This window comes from Aulostomus chinensis, chromosome 2 (genome assembly GCF_037954235.1).
Source record: "Aulostomus chinensis isolate RoL2024-O1b breed Wild chromosome 2, RoL_Achi_v1.0, whole genome shotgun sequence".
NCBI lineage: Eukaryota > Metazoa > Chordata > Actinopteri > Syngnathiformes > Aulostomidae > Aulostomus > Aulostomus chinensis.
Window position 1 is genome coordinate 14,158,949 of NC_141321.1, and position 16,849 is coordinate 14,175,797.

The 16,849-nt window shown below is 42.7% G+C and overlaps 2 protein-coding genes across 3 annotated transcripts; one reads left to right on the forward strand and one right to left on the reverse strand.

Moving 5' to 3' along the window:
• Window positions 1–2,431: 2,431 nt before the first annotated feature.
• On the reverse strand, window positions 2,432–10,936 carry LOC147269158 (coiled-coil domain-containing protein 81-like). Of its 2 annotated transcripts, none has more exons than XM_086194138.1 (16): window positions 10,462–10,936; window positions 10,286–10,347; window positions 10,040–10,193; window positions 9,550–9,698; window positions 9,398–9,472; window positions 9,157–9,310; window positions 8,478–8,589; window positions 7,573–7,672; window positions 6,794–6,940; window positions 6,320–6,418; window positions 6,061–6,230; window positions 5,897–5,975; window positions 4,691–4,801; window positions 4,362–4,471; window positions 4,122–4,247; window positions 2,432–3,464 (listed from the first exon to the last, which is right to left on the reverse strand). In XM_086194138.1, the coding sequence occupies exons 1-16, from the start codon at window positions 10,781–10,783 to the stop codon at window positions 3,326–3,328; spliced, it is 2,109 nt and encodes a 702-aa protein (XP_086050264.1). In that variant the 5' UTR covers window positions 10,784–10,936; the 3' UTR covers window positions 2,432–3,325. The 2 variants fall into 2 exon arrangements, with proteins under 2 accessions (XP_086050264.1, XP_086050255.1); XM_086194129.1 differs by having other exon boundaries at window positions 9,550–9,734.
• A 134-nt stretch (window positions 10,937–11,070) lies between these two features.
• LOC147269159 (interleukin-1 receptor type 2-like) lies at window positions 11,071–15,453 on the forward strand. The gene is made up of 7 exons (XM_086180338.1): window positions 11,071–11,206; window positions 12,358–12,592; window positions 13,287–13,473; window positions 13,583–13,730; window positions 13,818–13,880; window positions 13,960–14,083; window positions 14,175–15,453. The coding sequence occupies exons 1-7, from the start codon at window positions 11,113–11,115 to the stop codon at window positions 14,317–14,319; spliced, it is 996 nt and encodes a 331-aa protein (XP_086036464.1). The 5' UTR covers window positions 11,071–11,112; the 3' UTR covers window positions 14,320–15,453.
• The last annotated feature ends 1,396 nt before the right edge of the window (window positions 15,454–16,849 follow it).

Genomic DNA, 16,849 nt, shown 5'->3' on the forward strand with positions numbered 1-16,849 from the left:
AACTAAATTATAAGGGATAGAAAGGAGTATTTTAAGACCTTAAATCAAGATTGGCGAGATAAGAGGGCAATATTTTCAGCAGCTGAATTTAAGTAGTATGAGGAAAACAGTTAAAATCCCAAATTAAAGCCATAGTGGAGAACATTACATCACAGGTGCCATCATAGACTATTCCCTGCTTACTGATCTGGCTGTAAAACTGTGGATAAATGGTTTTGAATGTCACACAACCGCAATGAAATGACTCGTTTCACACTCAGAATTTTATTCATTGAGCTGATAATGTGGTAAGTCTTGAAGAGCCACGTGATTACATTTTTCATCCATATTCAACTTTTCAGGGAGCTAACCAGAAATAGACAGGTCAGCTGCTGTTACTCACAGGCTGCCTACTGTATATGAAAAAAAAACCTCCATATGTTTTCAAATTTAGAGATTTATCTTACAGCTCAATGAGCACCATGAGAACTCCACACATCCCTCCCTAAATGTGAGGGATGTGTGATGACTTAGAGTCAAAGCGAGAGTGACACCCAAAAGCGACAAGGAGGCGAGAGGATGTGGTGCAAAACGGAAAAGTTTATTGCAGAGAGAGGGATGTGGGACACCAGGAAGCAGGCAGGGGCTCGTGACGGCGATCGGGGTCCCATGAGGCAGCAGTTGAGAGGGAGACACATTTGGCTTTAGGCCGGAGTATGTGGTGATTAGGAGCAGGTGAGTAGACAGGCTTGAGAAGGGAAACATGGAAGATGGGGTGGACATTCATGGAGGCTGGGAGGGTTAGACGGACAGAGGAGGGATTTATGATCTTTGAAATGGTAAAAGGCCCTACAAACTGGGGGGCAAGCTTATGTGACTCCATCTGCAGGGGAAGATGAGAGACAGACCTTCTGTCAGTGGCTGGGGAGTGTTGCGTGTCAGCCAACGGTTTATTCTTCTCTGCAGAGCGGGTGAGGGTCACCTTGACGGTCCTCCAGACCTACTGGACCCTCCGGAAATGCTGAAACCACCACTGGAACTGCCACCTCCAACTCCTGATCAGGGAGCATGGTTGGCTGAAAACCATTGCATGCCATGAATGGAGACATACCTGTAGCTGAGCAGGTCAGGGAGTTACAGGTGTACTCCACCCAGGGGAGGAGTGAGCTCCAGGAGACGGGGTGGTGAGTGGCAACACTGCGTAGGGCAGCCTCCAGATCCTGATTGGCCTGCTCTGTCTGGCCATTGGTCTGGGGATGGTAGCCCAAGGAGAGAACGGCAGAGGGTAACTCGGGGAGAGGCAAATAATGAACTGACTTGGAGAAAAGATCAAAGATGTCAAGAATGACAGTGTTACCTTCAGAAGGGGGTAAACCAGTGACAAAATCTAAGGCTGAGAAAGGGGAGGGGATGCAGCAGACCAGCAGAGGGCTGATGGGAGGCCTTTCTTCAGGCACAGAGAGAGCAGGCTTCCACAAACTCCCTGGTATCTTTGGAGATGCCTGGCCACCAGAAACACTGTCGGAAGAAGTTGAGGGTTCTGTAGGCCCCAGGGTGACATGTGAGTTTGGATGTGTGCCCCCACTGGAGGACTTGGGAACGGGCAGCGGGGAGAACGAACAGCCGGTTGGGAGGCTCGTCGCTGGGATCTGAAGCTTCTTTCTGGGCCTCCCAAATGACGGACTCAATCTCCCAAGCTGCAGTAATCACCACACAGGCAGGGAGAAGGATGGGCTACAAGTCCTCCTGATTCAAGGGGGGGGGGGGGGGGGGTGAGTGAATTCTGGGCGATGTGACAGGGGGAAATTAAAGCGAGTGAGAGAAGGCGACCAGTGGGCTTGGTGTGGGTTTAGACTGGGAGCAGACTTAAGTTAGGCAAGGTTCTTATGGTCAGTCCAGATGAGTAAGGGTAACTTGGAAGCCTTCAGCCAGAGTGGACGCAACAAGCACACAGTAAGTTTCAGCATTATTAGCCAGATTTAACTGTGCATCTGTTTCAGTACGAACACCTTGAAAATGCCTCTGTGAGCCCTGGGAAGGAGTTCTGGGTTCACAGTGAACTGGGACAGCAGCCAAAGGATTCTTGTCATTATATCCTGCTACACAACATTTGTCAGCCAACAACCCACTGCCTCATCACACTCCCACTTGGAAGCCACATATTTTCTTTCACCCTTATCTTGTTTTGTTTTGCTCAGTTTTCTCATTTTCATCATTTAACTCTCAACACTTATTGACACAGTAATCACAGAGCTGTGTGGGGCCCTGGTGATGCCATGTTGCCTTTTTATCTCTGAAAGTAACGTCTGCATATGTATTTGTTCATCAGTTGTTGGGTTAACGGTGGGGTAATGACCCTTCAAAACACCATGGATAGACCCTTTACATCCTTGAGCATTACTCTGTGCGTACAAAATCCAGGAATTTTCAAAGAATATGTAAGTATGTAATATGTAGAATATGTAAGTATAAATGACCAGCTTATTCCACTTTATAGTATATTATAATCATTACAGAGGGCAAGACCTTTTCATTTCTGGAGTACACTTCCAAAGAATTTAAAGTATGTTAAAGAGCACAAAGTGAAAGGCCCCACTCACCCCACCCACGTGAGACAGAATAAGAATAAAATATGGTTAATGGGAGCAAGCTCTAATAAAATAACAGAGGCCCAAGAATAGACCATTGCAGAACTCTGTGCATTGTTGAGACTTAAGTCAATCAGGACCATGTAAGAAAAAACAAACTGATGATTAAGTCTATCAGTATATTATAATCAACTCTCTTTTGCTTTACAAGATTGTAAGAGGATAATGGCGTTTCTGGATTTTAAATGAGCTGACTACAGTTCACTTTTACGCCCGAACTTATATACAAACCTTCTTGCAAGTTCTAGTCTTCCCTCTCATCTTCACACCTTCACTTCCCACTGAATTTGGCCAATAAGGCCATAAGCACAGCAGCACATGTCTGTGACTCGAGTGTCATCATCACCTGGAGCTCCTGTGCATGTTTGACTAGGTTTGCAAAAACAACAACAAAAAAAGCTTGAAGCTGAATGAAAGACATCATCAATAAGAGAAAATATTGTGGCTGACTTTTGTAACACACAATGATGTGATGCAGAAACAAAAACAAGCATGATGTGCAGGAAATTAAAACAAGAACACAAACTTTAAAGAGTATATAGAGCAACTGAAGAGTAACACATACTTAAAAACCATGAGATCCATTTGCTTTGCTAATGCTTATTATTATAATCATTAACGCTTGTCACATGATGTGTTTGAAGGGCTGTGGTCTTGAGATATTAATGTTCAAGTGCGGCAGGGAGCTATGGGGATCATCACATCATGAACTGTGAACCAGAAATGTAACAGGAGTCTTTCCAGATGTTGGTCTCTCCACAGTTGGAGGTCCTTCTCCTACACCGATAGCATCGCTTGTACTGTGCTAGCTTATCTACCAGGAGCTGACCGGCAGACCTGACAACAGGGAGACAGGATAATGACAATGAAAGACAATGAATGACAATGAATGTTTAGAAATTGAAAGGGATATATCTGATATTTTGGTAGTGGGCCTGTATGAGACACATCCATAGTAAAGGTTAAACCTTCAATAGATGCGGGTCAGAGTATCTTCTGTGCAGAGAAGCATTGCGATGCAGGTTTTAATGCTCAGCATTGTACGGGGATCAGAAGAAAAACTTATTCTCGCCACAAAACAATCACCCACCCAAGAAAAATCTATCCATTTAGTTTACACTGCTTTACAGTTTTCAACCATAGGGAGGAGTTGTCTGATGGTGAAACTGAAGCGGTGAAAATATTACAAGTACAGCATACTTGTAAATGGATATTGTTTTTTGGCTTTTTGTAAGGTGGGTATTATACTGTATGTTGACTCACCGCAGCTGTTCTGAGCTACCATTGCTGCTGCTCCCTGTACATATGACGCGCTGACCCAAATCTATTGATGGTGACCCTCACTAGGGATGACTACCTCATGTTGCCCCACTTCCATTAGATCCTTTAAATTGCAGCTTTTTCGAGTGCGTGTGCACATTTTTTAGAGGAAGTGAGGAAATGAAACTTGTGACTTCATGTGACTGCCTGGGTGATGATGCGAGATCAGCACACCTCCTGTAGCGCCTCTCCTCTTCCTCGTGTTGGTGTTTGAGCTGCACGCTGCGGTTCCAATCTTTCTCTAGTGTCTTTAAGATGTCCTGCTTCTTCTCGAAGTGATTAATACGGCCCAGTGTTAATCTGGAAAGCACAAAGAAACTACTATGTTCTCCACAGAAAAAACAAATTTAGAACGCTTTTATTTCCTCCTCCTCTCCTTATTCCTCTTCCCTGACCTCAGCTCCAGGCACTCACTCCATTTGGTTGTGTTTGAGCATCTCCCTCTCTCGCTCCAGCTGTGCTTGGCGGCTGTGCAGTTCTTCCATCCTCCTCTGAGCAGCAGCACCGACATTGACCTGAAAGAGCTGCTAGTCCATAGAAAGCTCAAATCAGCATAAGTATTCACACATAAAGTAAGATGTAGAGGCTATTGTATTGGTCTACTATTGTATTTTAATTGTTTTTTAATTGTTTATAAATCACTGCCTCATTGCAATGCTCCAAGTCGGCCATATGTGTGAGACCATGAGGGAAAAGCCAGACTGATGTGATAGTTGATGGCAGCAATAACAAACAGAGATGACCTTCTGTGCCCTCTCTCGGCTCTCAGCGTTGCCCGCTGGTGTTTCACAGCGGCTGAACCTGAAGCTGTCAGGCTGGCTCTCTGGAACACCTGTGCCCTTCTTCAGCTCCACCTAGGAGGAACGATTCAATGACACCAAGTCATCAGACTTCACCATGCTGTCAGTCTGTTCTTTGAAAATGTTCTTTAATTATTTAAAATAGCGCCCTCTAGGTTGTAACACCAGCTGTAGTAAACAGACTCATTTTTATATAGAGCTTATCTATGGACTCAAAGCTCTACAGTATTGCCTAATTCATACACACACACACACACGCGCGCGCGCGCGCGCACTGACTGATGGTGGGGGCTCCGTTCAAGTGGTCAGCCTATATATCAGGAGCAATTTGCGTGCGTCTCAGTATCTTGCTTGACATGACCAATAGCATGAAGGTTGAAGTACCTTTGACAAAAACAATAAGTATCAAATATTTAGAAGTGGTCATTACTACGTCACTGTGAAAACATAAATGAAAAGAAACTCAAGAGGCCGTCACCTGTCCTCCCAACAATAGTAAGTCAAGGAGGTCATTGAAATGAAACACCCAGGAGAGTGGCCATCGAGTAATTTGAGGGTTACTGGATCAGGTTGAGGTGGGATTTCAATGTGGTAATGTTGAACTGTTGAACATGTGGGTGCAGGGAGTTCAGGATCCTGGAAGCCCTCATGGCCACGGTGCTGAGGCGTGAGGCGGATGGAGGACCAGCTGACCAGCTGTTATGTCATACATGTTACGTGTTACTCCACCAAGAAGGTAAGGTGAACATTACCTGATTCGATTTTGGAACAGATCCGGATCTGATGCCGTCAAATATCCGTCATGTATGCGCTCCCCACCTGCCCTCTAGCCCACTTACCTTCACAGTACATACAAATTAGCAACTGTAACATTTTATTAAATATCTTAAATGTGCAAGTTCAAAATCAAGCTTTTGGTGTTTTTTCAGTGGCACATGCCCTTAACTGGTGCATATTCAATAAAAAATAGTAAGGTTAGTTGAGGGTTGCAGATCTCATTCTTCAAAGCTGGATGACATCATGTTGATTTTGGTTTTTACTAAAGATGAGAAGCAATTTATACACATTATCATTGAAGACCACCATACGACATGTTTTTTACTTATAATATTATCCTAAAAATACTACATTTTGTTAGGGTCTTCTTGCCTGAGTGTCCAGAGCCGTCTTGTAGTGCTTTCTTTTCTCCTCTTTCTCCTGGAGCTGCTTCTCCTTCTCCACAGCTAACCTACAACACACAAATTAACAACAGATGGCTGCTATAATGAAGACATTAGTTTAGTTAGCTTACATACCAGAGGAACTGCACTCACTCCTGCACCAGCTGGACCTGGTCTCCATGCTCCATGAGGAGACGGTTCTGCTGCTCCCGAGCCTCCTGTCGCTGCCTGCTCGCTATCTGGCGCTGAAGCTCATTCATGTAACGATGCTGCTTTATTTTTCTGGCAGGAGTGACGGGCCGAGCCGGGAAGATGAATGAAGTCTAAACACAGGCAGCCCGGAGAAAAAGCCAAATCTAGTTGTATCTAAAACAGATGCATGTCAGGTTTAAGGCGTCCAGCTTGTACTCACACTGCTCACAGCACAGCTGCGTTTCTCTTTCTTCGCCGACATTTGCAGGTTGAATGCAGTGACCTGCTTCGCACGCTCACGATGCTCATTCAGCTTTGCCTGCCAGACCAATGATGTGTTAGATTCCTTTCTCTTCAACCATAACAGACAAAAGACACACTTTTTTGAAAAGAATAATTTTTACAGTTCTCTGGTCCAACCAGTCTGGAACCACTTTTCCTCTCATTGTGTATTTACAAGTTCTAATTGTGTTTTTAATTTCGTTTGATAAATGCAAAGTAATGGGCTCAAGTTGTGTCTCATTTCTGTTTTCTGATTCTTTTTGTCAACTTCATAGTGGACTGTAGGTGTCCTTATAATGTTAGATTAGAGTATAGCAGAAAAAGTCTCACACACTCTCTCTCTCTCTCTCTCTCTCTCTCTCTCTCTCTCTCTCTCTCTCTCTCACACACACACACACACACACGCACACACCTGTTCTTCCAACATGTAAAACTGATCTCTCTGCTGTGCTTTCAGTAGTAAGAGTTTCTCCTGAGTTTTCTCCTCTGCCTGCTGCTGCTCCCTCAGGTACACCGGGATGTTTCTTCGGGCGCGCTGCATACACAGGTAGCACAACTCCTAGAGTAAAACAAAATTACATGCTGGTCACAATTTTTTCCCTCCATCTTTTGAATATGAACTTAATTCATTTTTGTGCTTTATTTACTTTTGGGATCCCCTTAACAGAGATCTGGGCTCCACTAAAAACATGATAATCAAATACAGTCAAATGGTATTCAAGAAGCCCAAAATCACAAATTGACTCAGAGGTTTTCTAATCTGTACAAACAAGAACATCCTCTGTTCTTGGACTCCTGCTTCAAATCAACCCCATCCATCCATCCATCCATCCATCCATTTTCTTTTCCGCTTATCCATAAAGGGTTGTGGGGGGTGGGGGCGTGGGTGGAGGGCAGGAGTTAATCCCGGCTGATATTGGAGCAATTAGGGGTTCAGTATCTTGCTCAAGGACACTCCAGCGGGGGAAGTTAGGATGGACCCAGTAACTCTTCAGTTACCAGACGGCCACTCTACCTACGAGCCATGCCGGCCATTAAATCGACTCATTTGCAATTTTCCATTTTCATTAATTTCTCCATGAATAACATCTGGTATCTATCAACTCAACAGTATGAAATGAAACCACATTGAATATTAGGAACCTTTCCAAATTTTACAAAATCACATTGGCTCGTGTGCATAGCACTCACCTGTCCAGCACGGGCGTGGTCTGGGCAGCTAGCCTGTCTGGGATTGACCTCTGCTGGTGGCATGGCAGCATTGGGCTCGGGTGCAGCAACACATTCTTTGCTATGACATATGAAGGATATGCTGTATGTTAGGGTGAGTAAAGGGATTTATTAAGAGAGCCAACTGTCCTCTGATTGGTCAGCAATTGGAAGCCTGTTGACGGGCAGCATGAGCGAATGTGATGCAGGTGTGGTAAGAATTCTTGTGCTACTACGCCTTGTGACTTAGTTACCAGCCACATGCTTGGTTATAATCTTGTGTCAGTGCAAACCTGCTAAATGTCAGTTTGGCACTCTATGGTTTAAAAGATACCTCGACTTTGTAAGTCAGCGTGACATGAACATGAACATTGTGATCCAGATAGACGAAAAGCGAAATCGTCAAATGAGCTGTACGAGAAAAGAGTGCCCGACAGCTGCATGATGTCCTTGTACATCCTGTTTATCTCCATGATAACACACTCTGCTGAGAAGGACTGACCAACGACTGCATAAAAAAGACAGACACTATAGCATGGTGAGCCTTCCTTCATGAACCATGTCATTATTGTATCTGCTCCTCATGCACAAGATCAGTAAACTGCTTTTGACGCAACACAGCGGTGATGGCGGGGGGGGTGGTGACAGAAGAAGAATCCGTCCAAGAGGTAGTTTTGCATCATTCATGGAGCTGGACGCTGCCTCGGCGCAGTAACACTATAGGACCACCTCTGAGCTGCATCACTCATCTTTCTACAACAACAGCTCTGTGCACTGCAAACTGACCCACTTTATAGTGTGTGTGTGTGTGTGTGTGTGTGTGTGTGTGTGTGTGTGTGTGTGTGTGTGTGTGTGCTTGACTGTCCATGTCTTTGTGTGTGTAGTACTCGTGTGTGTCCCCCATCGGAGGGGTTGGATTCAGTTCTTCAGAGGCACTGATGGTTGGTTTTCCAGGTTGCAGTGTCTGGAGGGGTTTAGATTCTCGCTGTTGGGGAACTTCTGCAGACACAAAAAACACTTTTACATAAACTTAGACTGAAACTTTTCTTCTTTTTGTTTTATTTACAAATATGTGACTTTGGCTCACAGAGACATAAATTCACTCCTGCATCTCTTTGTGATTTCAGAATGCAGAAAGAGCCACTTCATGATAATCGACTAGAAACAAAAAACAGAACTGCTGCTCTGTCCACAGCATCATCTGTCTGGAAATCTTCCGGTTTGGCACTTCCATGAATGAGCACTGAATGGAAGAATTGCAGTGTGTGTTTTTTTTTTTTTTAATCTCAAATCAAAATGTTTGTGAATGGTGTCTGAATTATAAGGAAAGATTCTTCTGTATTTTGCTGGAAATGGAAAACAGATTTGAAAGCAATGACTTTATATCCTCCACTATTACTTCAAATTCAAGAATGAGAATTTAAAAATGATAATGGAGGCCAAACAGCTGTAATAAAACAGATTTGATTGGGAATTTCAAAGGTCTTGGATTCGATTCAATAATTCATTATTCATTAAAAAGCTGTCAAATGGAATTTGTCAGCTTTGTGCAAAAAGCTGTGTCACCCTGTGCATTCCTCTGGTCTGGAGCTGGTGACATGGAGCGGCTGCCTTTGTTGTCTGTCTGAGGAGAGCAGACAGTTGGCAGGGTGATGAGGTTGGCAGTTTGTGGCCCTTGAAGCCGTGAGCCAGACATTAAAGAGGCACTGCTTCCAGGTCTCTGAGGGGGCAAAAGTACAGACGACATATACATATACATGTGTCATGCAAACAAATTCATATAATAATTAATAAAATAATTACTCACACTACTGAAGGCTAAAAGCAGCCTACCACTTCCATCCATGGCATTGATAAAGTCTCTGTTGAACTTCATCCGCACCTTTAAAGATGAGATTAGATCAGTGGAAGGCCAGAGGTCACAGTTCACCGCACATGAAACATGAGCAGGTGAGCCACCTTGTTGTTCTTAAAGGACAAAACTCCAATTCCCTTCAAGCTGAGGAAGACGTTTTGTTCCGATGCCAAAGCTCTGACGAGGAGCAGGAGAGTTTCTCGAACGCAGCCCTCCACCAGCTCGCGGCTGAAAGGAGTCTCCAGTGACACCGCTGCGAAATTCAGTTGTACTACTGGTAGTTGAGTTGCTGTCAGGGACACGCAAGCGTGCGCGCGCACACACACACACACACACACACACACACACACACACACACACACACACACACACACACACACACACTCACAAAACAAAACTCTATTGTTCCTGTGTTCATGGACCAGAAACAGCAGACTAATTACAAACTAATTAAGCTCCACATTCAATATGTCAACACCAAATGTAAGTGTATTTTATATAACTGTGGGGTTTCTGATAATCAACAACAACAACAAAAAACAGTCCTTGATTCCAGCAAAAATATCTGATTGTATGTATGTGTATTAGACCCACCTGCAGCCAGGGGCCTGGCCTGTTTGAGCCCCAGAGACTGGATGAGTTTTCCTGCCAGGAGGAATATGGGCCTTTGAATCATGGTGAACTTTGTCCCCAAATCCAACTTCTGTTGAGAGAAGCTGAAGGTGCCCAGTCCTGTCAGGTTGACCCCCTATGGGTGATGCAATTAATCAAAAGATAGATAGATAGATAGATAGATAGATAGATAGATAGATAGATAGATAGATAGATAGAACCTTATACCTTCTGCAGCTTCATCTGACGTTCAATGTAGGCGGACACGTCAGTCCAAATACTGTCAATATCTGTAAAAACACAGTGTGCACCCTCATGAAAACTGTATGCACACAGTTTAAACGCAGTTGATCCAACAGTTCACCTCAGAGTCACTGGCAAATAAAATGTGCTTTTTTTCCTACCGTTGTCTGACAGCTGGGAAAGAGTTGGTAATGTCCGTTTTTCCGCCTCTGACACCCCCCGCAGCAGGTCAGTCATCCCTGGGAAAACCAGAAAATCGTTCCTTAGGAAAGTTGTCTGTGTTTCTAAATCCTGTAATGTGTCGCCTGCAGCTGTAGAGCAGCGGTTGCCCTTAGCAATAAAACCACGCGCGGCGCGCACCCGGCGCGTTCCCAGCGCACAAAAGCTCACTGCTCCGGGACCAAAGAGCAACATGTCAGAGTTAGTTAGACGCAGAGAGATTACGGTAACCATATGTTGATTACCGAAAATGAAACACTCCATTGATACTCGGAGTTTACTCAAAGATGCCTTATAATTTCAATATATTTAAAGCGTGCCTCCTCTTTATACATAAAAATTTGTTATATTACAAAAAGAAAACAAAAACCCCCAGTATATTAAAAAAAAAAAGCACGAAAGGCCAATCTGGTAAATGTAGAGATGAGTAAGACAGCGTGAACATTTACGCCTACAAACGTAACGTAATTGGCCAAGTTGAAATCCAAGCTGCTATTTCAGGGAGGCACCACCTTGTCGCTTCTTTCAGTTTCAGTGCTTAATAACAGGCTTCAGTCTTGGTTTGACGCAGAGAGGTCGGTGTCATTCACTTGATGTCCCCGAGAAGAACTGATCGAGAAGGAAGTGTGAGAATGTGGGCGCAAATGTGTCTGGTCCTTCTGATTTCACCTCTTCTGTTATTGACAGGTGAGAGAACGCGGTAGTTTGGTCGCAAGAATTATCAGCAAATATGTCAAAGTAGGGCCAAGACGGGGGGAAATGTAGTTTTTGTTTTTTGCAGTAGTAGTAGTATCAATAATAATAATAATAATAATCATCATCATCATCATCATCATAATAATCATCATCATCATCATCATCACCACCATCATCATCATTATAGATAATAATAATAATAATAATAATTATTATTATTATTATTATTATTAATAGAAAGAAGAAGAAGAAGAAGAAGAAGAAGAAGAAGAAGAAGAATTATTTAAATTATTTTCTCCTGAGTGTTTTTTACTCAAAATGTGTCTTGATGAATGTCTGTGTTATAGACAAAGATTTTTAGGCTCAAAAAAATCAAAAATCTTGAATGATCATGATGATAAAAAAATTAAAAAAAATCTTATTTTCAGGTGGAACTCATGTAAATGTAATTTCCCTTTTAATCTCAACTTGATTATTTTCCTGTGGGAAATTTTAGTTTTTACTCCTCTACATTTATTTGCAGTGTCACTGTGTGTGTTTCATGTAACTGAAGCCTCTCACTTGTGGTGATATCAATGGAATATTTTGTACCAGCAGCAAACTGCTGCTGTCACATTATATACTTTATATATGCAGTACAATACAAAAGTTAACATAGATCTGTACAGGTAGAATGTCCACCTCATGTCACATGTTTGTTTTTGACTTGTGCTCAAGTCAAGTATTGGTTTCCTAGAAATAAACCTATTCAGTCACTGGTGGAATGCAGGACATGTTGTTGCACGTCTCAAATTGTGTAATATTCTCACGAATTTGACAAATTGGTTTAATTGGAATTGCTAAAAAAAATTCCCACAGAACTGAGGAGAGGTCAAAATATTATGTGTCAGTGGTTTCAGAAAGGGATGAACAAACATGTAACCTCAGTCACCGCTGGGTTTTTGTGTGTGTGTGTGTGTGTGTGTGTGTGTGTGTGTCTGTCTGTCTGTCTGTCTGTCTGTCTGTCTGTGTCATAAAACTGTGACTTGCGGTTCTTGCAAGTGATGAACTTCTCTGATTGATTGACAGCACTCATGCTTCTCCTCAGATGAACAAGCCATCTTATACACAAGATAATTAAGTTTTGTTACAATAATCAACAGGTGTGTGCCCACAAATGAACCAGGAGATATATGTCAAGGCAGGTGAGATGGTGGTGCTGCAGTGCCCTAATTGCAGAGGCAAAGTGACCTGGAAGAGTTGCACCCCCCAGGAGATGGATCTGAGCAACATGTCAGTAGCTGAGCAGAGTCAGGCGGTGCTGCTGCTTCATGACAGGAGCCTCGTTCTCCTCAGAGCTTCTGCAAACCATGAGGGGAATTACTCATGCTCTCCCAGGTAAAGTACAGAATTTCTCTTGGGGATGAATAAAGTATTCTGATTCTGATTTGCAAACATAAATAGCTTGACTCTTAGGTAACAAGTTTAATTTATTCATTTGAAAATCAATTGGACTGGAAGCTACCATGATGAGTAACAACACAAAGCTGTCGTTCATAGTTCATATTTCATATTTCATATTTCACAATTCTAAGTGTGAATTTAAGACCTGGTTATCAACCTTTTCTAATGAACCCTTTCCTGCTTCCACATGCACATTCCACATGCCTTTTTGAGATGCTGTGTGAAATCACTACACCCTGTCTGGAAAGTAGTTCTGAATATGTAGTTGATTATTGATAATTGAAAATTCTATTTTCTCCTTATTTGAAATTCTTTAATAGCAAACACGCCTAGTTCAATCAATGCATCATTTTGGAGAAGAGTATATTAGATAACTTTTGATGGAGCTATGCTAACACTTCCCATCCACTGCCATTCACTGTGCTATCTAACTAAGTAAATGGCAGTTAATCGGTTTCAAGTCCCGACTGCACCCTCAGAGAAGAAAGAGGTATCTATTTTCTGATCAGGTTCTGGGGAGAATGAAAACTATGTGTATTTCACAAAAAGTTAGACTGGTCCTTTCAAATTTCCCATGCATTATTGAAATCTTTGATTAAACCTTTATATTATCCTTTCGACGTGACAGGAGGAGCAGGAGGCCATCGTGGTTCAGCGTGACTGTTTATACAAACCTGTCCAGAGAGTGTGAGGAGAGGATCCAGTACCCCATGATATGTTCTGCACAGGAATCCTGCACGTTGACCTGCCCAGATGCCAATACCCCTGACACAGATACCCTGAATTTTACCAGCAACGGCATTGTGTGGCACAAGGTGTTTATACGCAGAGGATATTCCAGCAATTTTTAAAAATAGTTTTATTGTTTGACTGATATTTTGGACAGAATCTGTTTTTTTGTTAACATAATTTTCCATCTTGTAGGAGGGTGAATCATTACTGGAAGATAGACTCTCCTTCCCAAAGGTGGAAGAGAAAGATGGTGGCCTGTACACCTGCACCAGGTCTTACCTGTATCACGGTCAAATATATAACATGAGCTTTACAGTGGACCTGGAAGTCCAACCCTATGGTAGGAAATAACATTTAATCTTGCAGATGTTAATATTATACTGTTTTGCGAGATTTATATCATTTATTCTCTCTTTTTTTGGCACAGAAAAACCAGGGATATCAGAGATCATTTCACCATATGCAAATTATGTTTTTCATGTAGATTTGGGTGAGCTTTGATGTCATTACACACACGGTGCTATGACTTAATATCTTACTATTAAAACTTGTTTTAACCTTTTTTTTAGGCTCAATGAAGGTGATCGAATGTAAAGCTGTGATATATTCAGACTATGATGAGCTGTTCTGGTTAATCGGGGACTCGTTTGTGGGAAGGAACAACAGCTCACCGCTTTACTGCAACAATACATGGTAATTGCTGGATGTGCTAAGTCATCAATTTAGATCTATCAAATCAATTCAACATACCCTCATGGTTAACAGTGCCTTCTTTTTTCTCCAGGGAACAACACACAGAAAATAAAGAGATGACAGCATCACTGGTCTTCAAAAATGTGTCTGTGGAAGATCTATCCAAACGTTTCACCTGTAAACTGGAATCCGTCTCTCAACCCTCAAGCTTTGTCACTGTCTCGTTGGCCCAATAAGCCAAAAGCCACTCGTCTTCACTTGTTTCCGCTGATTTCTTTTAGTTTTAATGAGACAGACTTTTGATTTGCTTCTTCTTGTCCCTGCAGCTCGCTCTCCCTTCCTCCCACTGGGCTTCAGTGTCCTGGGCGCAGCAGTGGCAACTGTTGTTATTGTAGTCTTTTGTGTGAGGTTGAAACTGACATCAGTCTTTGGCTGCGAGATACTATCTGTTGCACCTGCAGCACCTCAGGTGGGCATCTCATTTAAATACATTTGAGTTAACGTGCACATTTCTTCTCAGAAATGCCTGTGATCGTTTAGGGTTGTTGGATTTCTTCTGTGTGATCCAACACTGAGAAAGCATCACTGTGAAACACTGAACACAGCAGTGACAAAAGCTGCTGTTTGCTGTGGTTTCCTTAGACAGAAAGCGTGACGATGCCCACTTGATGCGTTGTAAGAGTGAGATGGGTGCAGGACGGAATGAGGGTGACAGAGAACGGCTGGAGAATTTTTTTGGAAGAGTGGTTTGGTTAAAACCTGTGTCTCTACAATCGTGAAGTCCAACCTGGGGAAGGTATTGAGTATGATGACAGATGCGCAGGATGATTATGTTAAATCTGTTTCTCTGCATACACGTTAATATCCAACTAAATGGCTAATATTTGTGCTGAACAACAGGATCAAATGCTTTACAAGTAGATAAGACTGTTTCTGACAATTTAGTTAAATTTACAACTAAAACCTATATTCTTTAATGTTTGTATATTTGAAATATGTTTTGAATATTGTATAGCTTTTGTTTGATTCACTCCTCACCTAAAATCATTCACATGCTCTATAGTCACAGCTCATTTCCATGATTATTTCCCTTCTACACTTGATATAAATGTTAAATATGTAATCTTGTCTCATAGAGAGACACAAAATGACTACAAACAAAACACCACAGAAACAAAGCAAATAGAAAATCAATGGACACATGAAATATATCAAAACTGACTTTAATTTACTCATTTTAATGAATGAAGTTAATTATGTCAAGCAATCATGAACTAACTTTTCATTTTACATTATTGAAAATAATTTGTGTTAGTAAGAAATGTAATATGTCATTTCAACTTTTTTTGGGGGGGGGGCTTGCTTTTACTGTAAAAGTAATCTTGACATTTTCATTTTATGTAATATTTACTTTGAAGTCAGCTGTTTGATATTTTAATAAACAGCCAAACAACCATTTGTGTGTTTCTCCAACTTGTAGTTCAGCACTTTTACAGTCCAGTCCTAGTGTGTACCACTGTAACCAGGCAAATATTGAATGACATCCAATCTGAAGTAAAGTAATGTCACTGGTTTGCTGAACATTCTAGTTCAAAGATGTGTTATTTATTCAGGTTGATGAGAGGAACTCCCTCAGCAGCTGGGTCAGGATCTCAGGCAGTCTTGCTCTGTCTGTTGAGCTCTGCTCCCCCTGCTGGCCAGAGAAGGAACAAAGCCAGTCTGTTAGAGCATGGTGAACCAACCAGGGCCTGGGGTACGGAGAACAGGATGAGCAAGTTCTATGTCAGACATTCAAATGTTTACACTAAACTTCACATCAGATGGTAGGACTGGTGTATACGATCACGCTCTAAGCCCAGCCGATCGAGGCAGATAGCTGCCCGTTCTCCTGTTCTTATTTATTTTAATGTGTCGTCTTTTTGGGCTGCACGGTGGTGCAGTGGTCAGCACTGTCACCTCACAGCAAGAAGGTTCCGGGCTCGGGCACGGGATCTTTCTGTGTGGAGTCTCCATGTTCTCCCTGTTCCTGTGTGGGTTCTCTCTGGTACTCCAGCTTCCTCCCACAGTCCAAAGACATCAAGAGGGGACGAGGCTGATTGATACTCTAAATTGACTGTAGGTGTGACTGTGAGTGTGAATGGTTGTCTGTCTCTATGTGTTGGTCCTGAGATGGACTGGTGACCTGTCCAGGGTGAACCCTGCCTCTCACCTGAAGGCAGCTGGGAAAGGCTCCAGCCCCCCCCCCCCCCCCCCCCGTGACCCTTAATGTAGGAATAAGCGGAAGACAATGGATGGATGGATGGGTGTCGTCTTTTTTTTAGGGAGATGAACAGAATAAAAATTTCATTGCGCAGTAGAACTACCTGTTTTGCTGTGCATATGACAATAAAACTCTTGAATCTTGAATCTAGATCTAAACCTGTCCTATTTAGAAAGTGTCCTGATGTGTCTAGAAAATGGTAAATGGACTCAATTTTATATATCGCTTTTCTACCTTAGCGGCACTCAAAGCGCTTAACAGTGTCATCTCAGTCACCCATTCACACACACACTGATGGTGGAGGCTGCCATGCAAGGCACCAACCTACTCATCAGGAGCGATAATGGGTTCAGTATCTTGCTCAAGGACACTTCGACATGGTCACTGGGCCGAGGATCGAACCAGCGACCCTTTGGTTGCTAGACGGCCACTCTACCCCTGAGCCATGCCGCCCAAAATGTCTTGAAATCACAGTTTCCTGGAGCCCGTGTGTTGTGATTGCTCTT